The following is a 14,485-nucleotide window of genomic DNA, read 5'->3' as shown; positions in this document are numbered from 1 at the left end:
GGTCCGGGCTGGGGATTCGAACCCGCCACCTTAGGTGTACATGGCTGGCGCCTTAGCCGGTTGAGCTATAGGCGCCGAGCCGAGGAAGTGTTTCTTATGGACAAGCAAAGGAAGTGGTTTTCTGGGATGGAATCTACTCCAGATGAAGATGCTATGAACATTGTTGAGATGACCAAAAAGGGATTTAGGATATTACATAAACTTAGTTGTTAAAGCAGCAGCAGATTTGAGAGGACTGATTCCAATTTTGAAAGACAGACGTACTGTGGGTAAAGGCTATTAAATAGCATTTAGTGAAAGGACAAGTCAATCAATGCTGCAAACTTCATCCTCTTATTTGAAGAAATTACCATGGCCACCCCAACTTCCACCAACCCAATTAGTCAGCAGCCAACATCAAGGCAAGCAAAAAAGTTACAGTGCTGAAGGCTCTGATGATCATTAGAATTTTTAGCAATACAGTATTTAAAAATTCTGGTATGTGCATTGTTTTGTATACATAGTGCTATTGCACACCTAACAGATTAAAAGCATACCTTTTTAAAAATTATTATTTTCTTTTTTAGGGACAAAGTCTTACTGTGTTGCCCAGGCTGGCCTGGAACTTCTGGCCTCCTGTGATCCTCCCACCTTGACCCCCCCCCCCCAAAGTGCTAGGATTACAGGCTTAAGTCACCATGCCTGGCTATACAACATAATTTAAACATAGCTTTTATATGCACTAGGCAACTAAAAAATTTGTAATGACTCACCGTATTGCGATATTCACTTTATTACGGTGGTTTCAAACTGAACTAGCAATATATCTGAGCTGTGCCTACATAACAAACATTTGGCAATGGCACTGACAGTCTTGCTAAGCACAGGGGTGCCACAAACCTGTTATTTGTAAAAAATGCAAACATTTTGATAATAACATAAAATTGTATTGGAAATCTCTATTAAGAAGTATGGATGGTCCATGGGGCCTTGATTTAATCAGGCTTTGAGGATACCAACAATGTGAAGTTGTCCCTTAATTGGTACACTAAAGACAATATAGGTTCTGGGTGAGATGGGTACAACTCTGGGGTGAACTGGGAGAGGGGGACTGAAAGGCAGGTGAGAAAGGAGATCTGGCATGACAGTTTACATTAGGCAGATCAAGATGAGGAACCAGGGGTGGGGGCAAGGATCTAGAAGTTATTCTCTTAAAACTACCTATTTTTCTGTGAAATAGGTCTCCCTTTTACTCATTGCTGTGAAAGTGTGTGAACACTCCTGGATGTGTGTACCATGCTGTGAAAAGTGCCTTAGAGAACATGAAATGTCTTGGGGAAAGCACTAGTCAGAGCTGGGTGTGAACCCCAGCTCTCCTCTGACCACTGGCCTCTTCTGGGACATGAAGTTCTGAGTGTGAAGTGCCCTGCGGTGGCGGGGGTGGGGCTTGGGGGTCAGCGCCTACCAGGTTCTCTCTGGCTCTGCAGTCTTGGGCAGACTCAACATTTAATGGCCAGGAAGTTTCTCAAGTTGACGATGGGGCACTTGTTGCAAGGCTCAGTTAATAAACAATTTTGGCATTTCCTTTCATCTTTTGGTGTCAAAAGGGTGTTTTCTTCTAGAGGATCATACCCAAAGGCTTTGTTGAAATGGTGCTTTCTTGAAGTGAGAGGATAAAAGACCTCAGATACGAAAGACAGACAGACAGATGATGAGCCAGGTTCCCACAAAGTTTATTGAGGGAGCCAAATCAGTGAGAGGATGGAGTCCAACTTCCACCTTCTTCCTTAAAACTGTGGCCTTTTAGCATGACGGAACCCTCTGGGAAGGTAAGACCTGCCCTGTGTGGGGTCTCAGAGAGATTCCTGCCTCTCATGCCATGGCCCATCCTACCCCAAAGACCCAGACAGGAGAGAAGACATAATCCCCATTCCAGGAGGGTGCTGAGTAAATACCCTTACTCATCTTGCCCTCCTTTAAAGACCTCAGGAAGAAAGACCAGGACACCTGGCCCTCTAATTGGCCAGTCTAATCTTCAAGATGAAGACCTGGGCAATGGGCCTGGCTAACAGGTCTGTTCAGACCTGGCCTCAGGCATCTACTCTAGGAACAAACACCTAATATTCAAACATGATTAAAAACACTCAAGACAGTTCTCTTTCTGGCAGAGGCCACGCCCCAGATAATGGCAGTCCTGCCAGACCCTGGCCAGAGATAGGAACCCAAGCCAAATGGGTGTGAGTGCACAAGGAGACCACTCTACCTCGAGGGGAGGATCTTCCAGGGCTCAGCTGGGACTCAGAGGCTGGGATTCTGTTTTGCTTGATCCAATGCCAGTGATTCCTCCAAACATTCCCCAAAAAGGAGAAAGGGAGGAGGAGGCAGAGCACTTATCAAGAGGTTCACCCTGTGTGGGGCTGGAGGTCAGATCTACTGGGGTGAGGAAAAGGCTGTAGAGGTGTGGGATATTGGGGTTGGGGCATTGGGGCATTCCTCGGACTCTGGCATGTCATCCTGGAAGTACTCGGCCTGGCGGTACTGCCATAAACGCAGGTTCCCGTCCCACTGCAGGACAAAAGTGGCAAGTAGTCAGCGGGTACTGTCCCCTCCCAGATCCAAGCCCCAGACACATGCCAGCCTCCCCCTTGCAACCTCACCGAGCTGCTGACAATCTTCTCTTCAAAAGGGTGCCAACTGACATCACGCACACAGGCCTTGTGGTTAGTTAGCTTCTTCACAATGTGGCCACTGAGGAGGTCATACACTGTCCAGGAAAGGCCAGAATAGAGAAGGGCTGCCACAGGGCCTTTAAACTATCCCTCATTTTTCTCCAAGTTGCACTAGTGACATGCCTCTCAAACAACTTCCCACTTTCTCATGGGAGCAAAGCCCACACCAGAGGCCTGTTATTTATTTCTTTCCCCTGTTCCTTTCCCTACTTTGGGTTGAGGATATGGTTTAGTGGGATGCAGCTATCTTAGGCCCTTAACTAAATTTCACAGGGCTTACAGTTAAAAAAAAAAAAGCAGTGGCTTTTAAGCTTTTACCAAGACAGGATGCATCTTTCTCTTTTTTGCCACGGGTATCTATCTGAGTGCTCCTCAAGCATGGCGCTGCCTTAGGATCCTTAACTTTGTAGCTGAGCTTGTGTTTCTTTTTGTGCATTCCTCCTGCTTCAGTGGCTGGATGTCCTTTACTACATGCGGCTGTCTTCTTGTGGCATTTTTATGTCTCTGTTCCCTCCTACCTTTCATCTGCAACCTCTTCCCTTGACAGGCTAAAAAACAGAACTGACTATATTTTTGGTAATCTATTATATTTACTGACTAGAATTCTATGTTCCTTTTCTTAATTTAAAATGATGAATAGAATGCTTTCTATTTCTCTATTTAAACCTCCCCTATTTCAAACCAAATTAAATTTTACTTGTTGTGATTGGGTTTTTTAAGGTGGTCACTGGTGGTTTATAGGTGAAATGCCACAGAAACACCCTTGCCTTTCGCATGGCCCTTGTTCTGACACAATCCTTACCAACCACTTTGCCAGTGGAGCAGCCACTGTAGATGAACTGCTGGCCAGTGCTGTGGGCAGGGGAGAATCGGCAGCGGATAAGGGTATGCAGCACCCCATGGCCCCGGTAGGTCATCAAGGAGCTGTCCCCTGGGAGCTTCAGCTTCCGCCAAGCTGGATAGGGAAGCAAGAAGAGCTCTAGGTTAGGGAGTCTACTTCTGAATTGCCTTGAACTACCTGCCCTTAGCAAAGATTGATGTTCAGCGACAATTGCTTTTCCCAGCCCTTCAGCTGGTGTCTCTTTCCCCACCTAAAAGTTGACAGTCACCAATATGACCCTGCTACTTATCATGACACTGAAATGCTTTTGCATTGGTTGATTCTGAGTAACTCCCAGGCCCCAACCTAGGAACTCATGACCATCCTTGTGGTTCAGTAAATAAAGAGTTAATGCCTGGTAAAGGGGGTTGTGGGGGAGGGCTCTAGGACTGTAGGGCTATAGACAAATTCACTGTGCCCACCAGGCCCTACCAGTGCTTAAGTACTTCAGTTACCACCCTTGAATCTTAACTCTTTAGTACTCAGTTCTACTTCCACTCTCACCTTTTTTGGGCACTTGCTGCCAGCGATAGTCCCAGTTTTGCTGTGTGGCAGCCTGGCGTGAGGCTTCCATGCCTTCCCGGCTGGAAAAGCGTCGTATATCCCAGAGCTTGATAGTTTGATCTTTGGAGTTGGAGATGAGATATCGTGCATCACCCTGTGAATCCAAAAATGGATATTGACGCATCAGAGGTTACACATGTCAGTGCCTGCCTATCAGTCTAGTGGCCACTCTCAAGTTGAGAAAAAGAAGTCCAGTTCTCTGACTACTTGCCACTTGAGATTACTTCGATGTTTTGCCTCAGATGCTAACACCTGGCTAGGTTTTTTCCTTTCTTAGCCAAATGCCCTGGCAGGATTTCCTATTCTATCTTGGATTAAAAAATCTTCTACTTTTCTTATACAGAAAGCCCTTCCGCACTCCTTGAGGAGTAGTGGGTACAGATGGAATCCAAGTCTCTTGGCTTAAGCTCCTCTAAACTTGAGCTCTTACAAACTCTGGCTAATAATGAGCTTGTCAAGTTCCCACATCAGTCCACTTTCATGCCCTCCTGAACAACCAGAGCCCCAGTAGCCTAACTGTGCAGTCCTACCACCCTGCCCACCTTGCTATCAATGAAGGTGATGCCATCCTGGTGTCCAGCCAGTCCACCCACAGGCTTGGGGTCATCTTCTCGCATGGTACGTCGATCCCATACTTTGCAGATGGCATCATCACCCCCAGAGAACAGGATTTGGGAGCTTATATCAGCAAAGGCCACTGCATTCACGTCATCCTCATGGGACTCAATCTAGGAAATAAGAAGACCAGGATACTTGAGGTCTTTTTTTTTTTTTTGAGATAGAGTCTCACTCTGTTGCCCAGACTACAACACCAGGGTGTCAGCCTAACTCACAGCAACCTCAAACTCCTAAGTTTAAGTGATCTTCCTGACTCAGCCTCCCAAGTAGCTGGGACTACACGTGCCCACCACAAAGCCCGGTTAATTTTTCTATTTTTCTGTAGAGATGGGGTCTTGCTCTTGCTCAGGCTGGCCTCAAAAACTCCTGAGCTCAAGGGATCCTCCTGCTTCAGCCTCCCAGAGTGCTAGGATTACAGGCTTGAGCTACTGCACCCAGCCCTCTTTCCAGGTCTTTTTTTTTTTTTTGGGACGGAGCCTCAAGCTATCCCCCTGGGTAGAGTGCCATGGCATCAAGCTCACAGCAACCTCCAACTCCTGGGCTCAAGCAAGTCTCCTGCCTCAGCCTCCCAAGTAGCTGGGCCTACAGGCACCCGCCACAACGCCTGGCCATTTTTTGGTGGCAGCCATCATTGTTGTTTGGCGGGCCCGGGCTAGGGATTCGAACCCGCCACCTTAGGTGTATGTGGCTGGCGCCCTAACCGCTTGAGCCACAGGCGCTGAGCCACTTTCCAGGTCTTATCATAGGCCAAAAACCAAGAGGCAAAAAGCTCTAAGTCTCATGAGCAGTACCTGAAGGGTGCGCCGGTTCTGTTCTCGGTCAAAGACATATAGGCAGCCATCATTGGCCCTGAAAGGGAGGGGATAAAGAGATGCTGGAGCCAGGATTGAAAAAACCGACATTAAATAAGCTGTAGGGAGTCCCACTAAAAAGTCCTGCTAAGGAGTAATGCCTTGTTGCTCTTACATAAGAAGTGTAGCAGGAGTTGGTTGTGATTTCAAGGAGGCTTAAGACCTCCCATCTTGTGCTGGGGAAATGGAGAGCAAGAGGTGAAGCCAACTTGTAAAGCTTAACCTTAGAGAAGGGCTAGTTGTTTCCCACAGCTGCCTGTATAGTCGCTGTACCAGCAGAGTTGATTTCTGAGGGACCCCCATTCATGAAATGAGGGAAATAACCCCATAAATACTCACCCTCCTAGAATTTCTCGTCCATCTGAGGAGACAGCAATGGAGAAGACAGCAAAGCGACGCTCATCCGGCCTGAACAAAACAGAGTAGGAGGTTAAGGTCTAAGTCTCATGAGCAGTACCTGAAGAGTATACTGGTTCTGCTTTCAGTCCAAGACATAGAGGCAGCCATCCCTGGCCCTGAAAGGGAGGGCATAAGGAGGTGCTAGAGCCAGGACTGAAAAGACAGACATTATATACGCTTTAGGGAGTCCTGCTGAGAAATCCTGCTAACAGGCAATCCCTTTCTGTTAACATTTGTTAATCTACCATAAACTCTGATGAGGATGGGAAGGCACATTCTTAGGGAAAAAGAGGTCCTGCTAACATGTGCCAGAATGTGGGTCACTTCAGTGAGAACCCAGAAATAATCCTGTAGTGTCAATTTTACCCTTGTCCTCTGGCTGAGAGGATGGGTGATTCCATCCCAGGAATCCACATAGAGAAACTTGCCAGCAGTATACTTCTCCTCTAAGCAAGACTTCCAGCCCAAGAGGTTTGCTCCTGCAGAGCTTTCCCTGAGAAGTTTCTGATGATCTGATCAGAAAAGGAAGATAGTACCTTAGGTCCAGGGCAGTGTGTGTGTCTCCCTCCCCGTAGATACTGCAGATATGAACTAAAAGAAGAGAAATAAGAAACTTTCAGGGATGGGCAAAGGAGAGTGAAGTGAAGCTAGAGGACAGAGCAGACAAGGATGTTAGAACACCTTGGCAGTGATTTTCCCAGGACAAAGTCTGGAGTCCTGGCTCAGAGGAGGCAGGCACATGGAGACCTCTGGTTCCAGGCTAGAGAACAGAAATCTGGTGTATACTCACTGTAATCAGACCAGCTGGAGTAGAGGAAGTGGTTCCCATCAGGGGTAAAGGCCACATCCAGGACACTCCAGCCTACATCCCGGGCCTTAATGCTCTTGAATTTATGGAAGCGGCCATACCGGCAGTCATACAATCGGATTGTCTGGTCTGTATAAGTAGGGATCAGACAGAATTATGGAACACTACCTTTGTATCCTTCTAGATCATACCTCTCTCATGCAGTGCATTTGTGGATTCTGCCTTTTCATCATAGGCATCATGTTCTGGCTAAATAGCCCTGAGACAGATCTGAGCTCCCCAGGTGTAGGTATTTCTAGCTTCAGCAAAGGGAAACTTTCCTTGTTCCAGGCAAAGGCAGTTTATATGAGCAGGATTTGGTACCTTGGCAAGCAGACATGAAGATTTGACCATCTTTGCTGTAGATGCCACAGAAAGCCTTCTGGGAGTAGGTATCAATGAAGCCCAGATCATTGGGCAAGAAGCTAAAGAAGCAGAAGGAAAATGAGGGTAATAGGAACTCAGGATGAGGAGTGTCCCAATTAGCAGAATCCTAACAGGGCTGAAATGTCAGTACAGGGAGTCTTTCCTTTTGGCTTTGTGTATAATTCCTTGTTTTTCATCTATTCTACCATCCTCTAAATTTCTATACTTTTCCACTTTGAATACTCTCAAAATTTCAACCCCATTTAACCTAACATTAGTGTCTCTGAGGCTCCTTTAATACCTACCCCTTCAAAGTTTAGTAGTTAAGACCTATTTGGCCCTTAAAGTCTCTCCACCAAGCCCCATACTCACTGAGACATCACTCGAGACTGTTCTCCGAGGGAGAAGCTTCCCTGGTGGCAGAGGCCCCGTTCTCTCTAAATGGAAGGGATTGGGGAATATTGCTAGCATAAACAGAGGGCCACTATAGTGACATCAAGCCCCCTCCTCGAAAGATATCGCTCTTGCTCCAGAAATGGACACCACACACAGACCTCTGATGTAGGCTGGCTAACTTTCCAGCCCTAGTACTCGAGGCTTCCTTGAAAGTTTACTTCCTTTTCCTTTGGGGCTGGAAGAGCTTCTGGCTGCCTTGGTCAGGCTGCTGCCAGGCTGGCCGAAGCTGGAGAGGCCTACCTGGTGCAACATTCGAGGAAAGCTGTGCTCCTGGGCTACCCGCCTAAGCCCCAGCTGCCCTGTGGCCAACTCCACTTGTGTCTTGATGTCATTGCATTCCAGCTCCCGGGTGTCAGGGGTTGTGTCCACTGTGAGTAGAAGTGGACAGAAGTTTCATCCTGGGTCTTCTAGCCTCAGAGGACAGTTAGAGGAACTAACTGAGCCAAGCCCACTCAATGGCTGAATATATTGGAGGTACAAGGACACCCTCATCCCCTAAGTTAGCTCATCTTTCAATTTAACCTACCATTCTTCACCAAAATAAAATAAAGGTTTTCTATTGAAAGTCTCCCAACATTAGGGTCTTTTTTTTTTTTTTTTTCTTGAGACAGTCTCACTTGGTCACCCTGGGTAGAGTGCTGTGGCATCTTAGCTCACAGCAACCTCAAATTCTTGGGTTCAAGTGATTCTCTTGACTCAGCCTTCCAAGTAGCTGGCACTACAGGCACCTACCACAACGCCTGGCTATGTTTAGAGATGGAGTCACACTCTTGCTCGGGCTGTTCTTAAACTCCTGAGCTCAGGCAATCCCAGAGTGCTAGGATTACAGGTGTGAGTCACATCACACAGCCAAATGTTAGGGTCTTGATTTGCCTTTCTCTTACCAGGTGGGTTGTATCGATCCCCAAGACGACCATCCCAAGCACTGTCATGCTCTTCTTCCGAGTCCGAGAGGGCCTGGATGAGTTGTAAATTTGCTGCACCTCCTCCCTGTACCAACCTCACTTGGCCTCTGTAAAGAGACCCCCATATTATAAAGGAGGGGACCCCTTTCCCAGACCAACCAAATTCAGAGTAATAACTTTCTAGCTCTTAGACCACTTGGGCCTCATGTTGAGGTTTGAAGCTGATTAGACCTTGGCTGTTATTTTCAGTCTCCTATAGGACACAGTAGGAAACTGACCCTTATTCTTAGAGTAAGAGTAGTGAACCCCGACATATTGGGGTCAACCTACTAAGGTTGACTTCTCAGAGAGCTATAAATTCTGCCAGCACTCTCTTGTGAGCCTCTGCCTGAGTCTAGCATAGAATATAACATTCACTACAGGCAGTACAACAGCACACACCTATAGTCCCAGCTATTCAGGAAGCTGAGGCAAGAGGATCCCTTGAGCCCAGGAGTCTGAGGCAGTAGTGTGCCATGACTGCACCTGTGAGTAGCCACTGTACTCCAGTCTGGGCAACACACTGAGACCTTGTCTCTTCAAAAAAACCCATCAAAACCAAACCACAATATTCTGAAAGGATCCCCAAGCTCTTCTTTCCCAGGAGCCATAAGCAAAGAAACAAAGCCTGCTTCACCCTTTTCCAGCCAATTTCTGGTGGTCACTCCCTTCAGGGCATTCTTTCCTCAAAAACAGGTTAGAGTTGGGTTAATTTAGACTTGTTTTTCAAGTAAATCAACATGGCCTCCTATCACATGTCAGTAGCTTTACTGAAGTTCAACACCCCCTTGCCCCTACTCCTCACCCCCTCACATTACTACCTCCAGCTCCCTCTTTTAAAACTTACTTGGAAAATATATTACATTTGTGTAGTCATAGCTAGAAAGGCTCACCTGAACAGTTCCTCCTGAATACAAGAGTGGGTCCTCTTGGAGACCCTCCCTAGGCAAGAAGATTTACTGGATATGGAGCTGAGTGCCATGGGTGCTCAGTAGGAAGAAACTGTTCTGTTCAAACAGAACAGCTGTCCTGGGCTGATCCCATTGCCTATCCTCTAATTTTTCTGCCCGGAGTTGGGATCAAGGGACCGTAATGTCATCTGGTGGAGTCACACCAGAGAATAAGTTACCTGCGGAGGAGATAGGCCAGTACCTGGGCCAGATCCACATCTTCATCCTCCTCTTCCTCTTCTTCACTCCGTCGCAGGCCAGCCCCTCTTCGGGACAAGCCCTCGGAGGGGTCTCCAGACCCGGATCCTGCGCTGCTGCTATTCCGTGATCCCATCTTCTGGTCACAGCATCCTTAGGTCCTGTGCAGTGGCTCCTCCTGTTACCTCCTTGGGTTTGGTGAAAGTAAAGCCTGCTCTAGGAATACCGGGGTCTCCTGAAATGGGACAGTAGCTCTAGGAGGGTTGCCCTTCCTAGGGACCGAGATCCCTTTTCTTTAACCTATGACAACTCCCAAGACGTTGGAAACACAAACCTTCCCCAATCCTGTGAAGCAAAGAAAGCAGAGTGAAGCCTAGGGCGCTACCCTAGCTCACCAATGAGAATCCGTCTAAGTGCAATTTCTCAGGTTCTACCCAAAACTCACCTAATCAAAGTCCCTGGGCAGGGAAGCGGGAGAGGTGTGGGGAGGTGCTGGACTCCCAGGTAATCTTTTTGGTTGACCAATCAAAACCCCTAGCGGAAGAAAGCGCTTCATTAGCTTATCTCACCTAGCCAATCATAAGCTTTAGGACTCAAAGCACCCCCACAACACCATATCGACCAATCAGAGAGCTCCTTTTGGAAAGACGGCAGCAGGTACAGCCAATGAAGTTAGAATTCGGCCTAACTCCCCCTCCTTCTTTGCCTCACGCCCACGTGGTGTGCTGGGGGTGTGTACGCAAAGAGGGAGAGGAAGCCAAGAAGCACCTCCCAGTGGAGCCGGCAGTTACCGCCCCACGCGAGACCACCCACCAGCTAGAAGCGGTAGCAAGGCCCTCAGCAGCGCGAGGCCTTGTTTACACTGACTGCCGCCACAGCGTCAGCCAACCGCTCCTCCGTCACGCGCCTCTTTCGTCACGCACTTCCCGGCTTCCAGGCCGGCGGGCTGTAGACGTCACCCGACGCTGCCGACCCGCCAGCCAACTGGACGGCGGCGCACCGTGATTGATAGGTGGGCGGGAGAAAGTGCGCACCCTTTGAGGGCCGTTCACTCTAGGTGGGGAATAGTAAAAGGGGACTGGCAGCTTCCGGGATCAGAGACAAGTAACTACACTTAATAGCTGGGAGGCGGGGCTGACCTAGGAGACGGTCGGTGGTTCGCTACTGAGAGGTATTTTAGCAAAGGACGTAATTTACGGTCGGTCCCTAAAGCTCAGTTGGCATCGTCCTTTTCAGACAGTGCCCAAGGGCCCGTTCCCCACCCCCCCACCAACACCTCTTCCCGTCCCTCCCGGCTAGACCTGTCCTCTTTTCGCTGGCTACATCTCCAGTCTTTCCTGCCCTAAGGGGTGCCTAGTGTTACCGATAGAGACAGACCTCCAAACCTTCATTTCTAGGTTTAGCTTTAGAAGCCTAGTTCGTGTGGGGTCGGCCCTTTCTAAACATCGTCTTACTATCTCTGGATACTTTGCGGACGTTCCCTAATATGTGTGTCTGCCGTGAGCTTTTCCTGTTCCATCAGACGCTCCCTTGCCCGTCCGGGATTTGCAGACCTTCCCTAGGCGCGCTACCCTCTGGGTGTCGGTCTGCCCCGGGTGGTGAGGGTAGGGTGTACGCGCGCCGCCTCCTGCCGGGTGCGGATTTATGAGTAACTAGCGGAGTCCAAGGCCGAGACTTGCCACGTTTCGGGATTCTCGTCCAGGCTGGGTGGCGGGGTTTGTGGGTCTGATGACCCCGCTGTGCCGGGCTCAAAGACCCTGAGTCCGAGCTGAACTTCAGCCCCGCAGTGTACACTCCCTCAGAAAGGCTGCGAGCTTCACTTACCCCCCTTGAGGGCAGAAAGAGAGCGAAGGTCCTTAGTTCCCTTGGGGGCCCCCTGGAGCTCATTGGCCTAGCGCTGGCGAGGGTGTGGACAGCCCTTTGGGTGTCTTTAAACTACTATATCAGAGCCTGTCATTGGGCTTTGTGCTTTTGTCACCGTCTTGGAATTGTAGACCCACAAATACGAGCTCGTGAAGCCAAAGCAAGATACTGTGACATAGATGTTTGGAGACAGAGAAAGGTTCATTTGATTTGGCCGAAGAGAGAAAATGGAAAAGCAAAATCTCTTACGTACGTGTTAACAAAAGAATGAAGCTGGGAGCTTTTGTGCAGCTAGGTAGTAAGAGAGGGTGAGTTTTAGGGAACCAAAGAGGAAAAAGTCTGTTGTTTTCAGTCTCAGAAAATAGTTTGAGTAATCGGACTCTGGGTGTCAGCAGCTAGTCCCAACTTTTTTTTTTGAGGGTATTTTTTTCCTTCTGCAAAACAAACTCATAGATTGTCCTTCTGACCCTGGAGTTATCTCTTTTTGTTTGACAAAGAAACAGTACATCAGCAGTTAATTATTACTATGAGAACAAGGGGTGCTGGGCAGGAAGTAAGTGGTTAACACGTGCACACAAACAAGCGCCTAGGCAAATTTTACGTTATTTCAGTCACTAGAAATGCCACTTAACTCTGAAAGGGCCCAGCTACAGAATTCGTAATTTTTAAGCAAACTCCTGGCATTTCATTTTGCACTGGGCTGTGCTAATTATGTAGGTAGTCTGCTGGTTACCCATCCCCTATTGCTTTAAAATTTATTCAGACTTTAAGGTTCTGTGGTTTTTGGTCATCCAGCTGGATATATCTGGAATCATTTTTTTAATGATTAAATTTAATTAAAGTCCTATAGCTGATTATTTGAGGGTTTTTTCCCTTTATTTTAGAGACAGGATCTTGCTCTGTTGCCAGGATAGAGCCTTGGCACAATCATAGCTTACTGTAATCTTCAACTCCTGGGCTCAGGTGATCCCGCCTCAGCCTCCCAAGTAAATAGGTGGACACCATCACACCCAGCTAACTTTTTTTTAGAGATGGGCTCTCACTGTCTTGCCCAGGCTGATCTTGAATTCCTGGCCTCAAGCAATCCTCCTGCCTTGGCCCCCCAAATTTATATTCTCCCTAGGTTATTTTCACATTCCTTACCTCATATCAAACTTTCATTACTTCATGCTTCACCACCAGTTGATCTGCTGAATGATCCTCCTCTTAACCAGATTTAGTGCCTAAGAATCCACAAGTGGCTCACTATTGCTCCTTGATTCAAATACAGATTTCCACACCTGGTTGTCTGTTTTTCAGCAAACTCATTTTCTTATACTTCTGCCAAACAAATACGCACATAAATGCTTTGCTTATTTTTACCTCTACATCTCCCCAGAAGAATTTCTTATCTGAGGGAAGCTATCTACTAATCTCCCTTCCTCACAGCCTTGCATTGTGACCTAGTGATAACACTTCCAGGAATCTAGCCTGGACCTACATAATGATTTATATTCTATATAGAAATTATTTTTATTTACTTATTTTTTTCAGACAGAGTCTCATTCTGTCACCCTGGGTAGAGTGCCATGACATCATCTTAGCTCACAGCAACTTCAAACTCTTGGGCTCAAGCAATTCTTTTGCCTCAGCCTCCCAAGTAGCTGGGACTGACTACAGGTGCCTACTACAATGCCTGGCTAGCTTTTCTATTTTTAGTAGAGATGGGGTCTCACACTTGTTCAGGCTGGTCTCTACCTCCTGAACTCAAACAATCCACCTGCCTCCCAGAGTGCTAGGATTATAGGTGTGAGCCACTGCATCCCTCCTACATAGTGATTATTAATAATAGCAGAACACTGGAAACAAAATAAATCCAAATATCCTGTAATACAAGATTGGTTAAATAGATTACGATCTTGGGTCAAAACAGTTGGTAGGCTGGCTGTTGCAGCATCAGGGCAGTGGCCAGATGGTATTTGAAAATGGTATTATAGTGCTGCAGGATTCAATAAGCTTGGGTTAACTCGAGATGATACAATATATGAGGATGAAGATGTGAAAGAAGCCATAAGAAGGCTTCCTGAGAACCTTTATAATGATAGGATATTTTGCATTAAGAGAGCACTAGACCTGACCGTGAGGCAAAGACAGCAGATCTTGCCCAAAGAACAGTGGACAAAATATGAAAGGGATAAATATGAAGAGGATAAATCTACCTTGAGCGTCACACAGCTCACAGTAACCTACAACTCCTGGACTTAGGCGATTCTCTTGCCTCAGCCTCCCAAATAGCTGGGACTACAGGCGTCCACCACAACCCCTGGCTATTTTTTTGTTTCAGTTTGGCCAGTGCTGGGTTTGAACCCACCACCTTCCGTATATGACACTGGCGCCCTACCCTCTGAGCCACAGGTGCCACCCTCCTCAAAGTATTTTTATGAAGATGGTTAGACTTTAAACTAGAATTTAAGAATTATTTCATCTGCAGGTGTATTACTTTAAATAAATGTCTATTATAATACAAAAAATAAAAAATAGATTATGGTCCATTTAGTATAATACAGAGATACCAGATGTTGTAGTTTTTAATATATATATATATATATATATTTTTTTTTTGAGACAGTCTCACTATGTCACCCTTGGTAGAGTGCTGTGGTGTCACAGCTCACAGCAACCTCAAATTCTTAGGTTTAAGCGATTCTCTTGCCTCAGCCTCCCAAGTAGCTGAGACGACAGGTGCCTACCACAATGCCTGGCTATTTTTTTCTTGCTGTTGTTGTTGTTTAGCTGGCCTGGGCTGGGTTTGAACCCACCAGCCTCAGTGCATGTGGCCGGTGTCATGACCACTGTGCTACG

The 14,485-nt window shown here is 47.2% G+C and overlaps 1 protein-coding gene across 2 annotated transcripts; it reads right to left on the bottom strand.

Moving 5' to 3' along the window:
• Positions 1-1,691: 1,691 nt before the first annotated feature.
• DCAF11 (DDB1 and CUL4 associated factor 11) lies at positions 1,692-10,238 on the bottom strand. 2 transcript variants are annotated; one of them, XM_023508140.1, is made up of 14 exons: positions 9,763-10,238; positions 8,574-8,701; positions 7,930-8,057; positions 7,606-7,670; positions 7,192-7,292; positions 6,811-6,957; positions 6,557-6,611; positions 5,961-6,029; positions 5,562-5,619; positions 4,695-4,880; positions 4,093-4,246; positions 3,511-3,663; positions 2,637-2,743; positions 1,692-2,544 (listed from the first exon to the last, which is right to left on the bottom strand). In XM_023508140.1, exons 1-14 carry the CDS (start codon positions 9,915-9,917, stop codon positions 2,410-2,412), a joined length of 1,641 nt encoding a protein of 546 aa, XP_023363908.1. In that variant the 5' UTR covers positions 9,918-10,238; the 3' UTR covers positions 1,692-2,409. The 2 variants fall into 2 exon arrangements, with proteins under 2 accessions (XP_023363908.1, XP_012668263.1); XM_012812809.2 differs by having other exon boundaries at positions 9,786-10,238.
• Positions 10,239-14,485: the final 4,247 nt, after the last annotated feature.

The sequence above is a fragment of the Otolemur garnettii genome, unplaced genomic scaffold, assembly GCF_000181295.1.
Source record: "Otolemur garnettii isolate 467f Iridium unplaced genomic scaffold, OtoGar3 scaffold00225, whole genome shotgun sequence".
NCBI classification, from domain to species: domain Eukaryota; kingdom Metazoa; phylum Chordata; class Mammalia; order Primates; family Galagidae; genus Otolemur; species Otolemur garnettii.
This window is presented reverse-complemented; position numbering and strand designations above follow the sequence as displayed.

What these genes read in the sequence shown, in the direction of transcription:
- DCAF11 (XM_023508140.1), bottom strand. Translation starts at nt 9,917, where the DNA reads ATGGGATCACGGAATAGCAGCAGCGCAGGATCCGGGTCTGGAGACCCC. An exon ending in CAGTCTCGAGTGATGTCTCA is followed by an intron (nt 7,293 to 7,605) that starts GTGAGTATGGGG and finishes CTGCTTCTTTAG; the next exon opens with CTTCTTGCCCAATGATCTGG. An exon ending in AGAACCGGCGCACCCTTCAG is followed by an intron (nt 4,881 to 5,561) that starts GTACTGCTCATG and finishes CTTATTTCCTAG; the next exon opens with ATTGAGTCCCATGAGGATGA.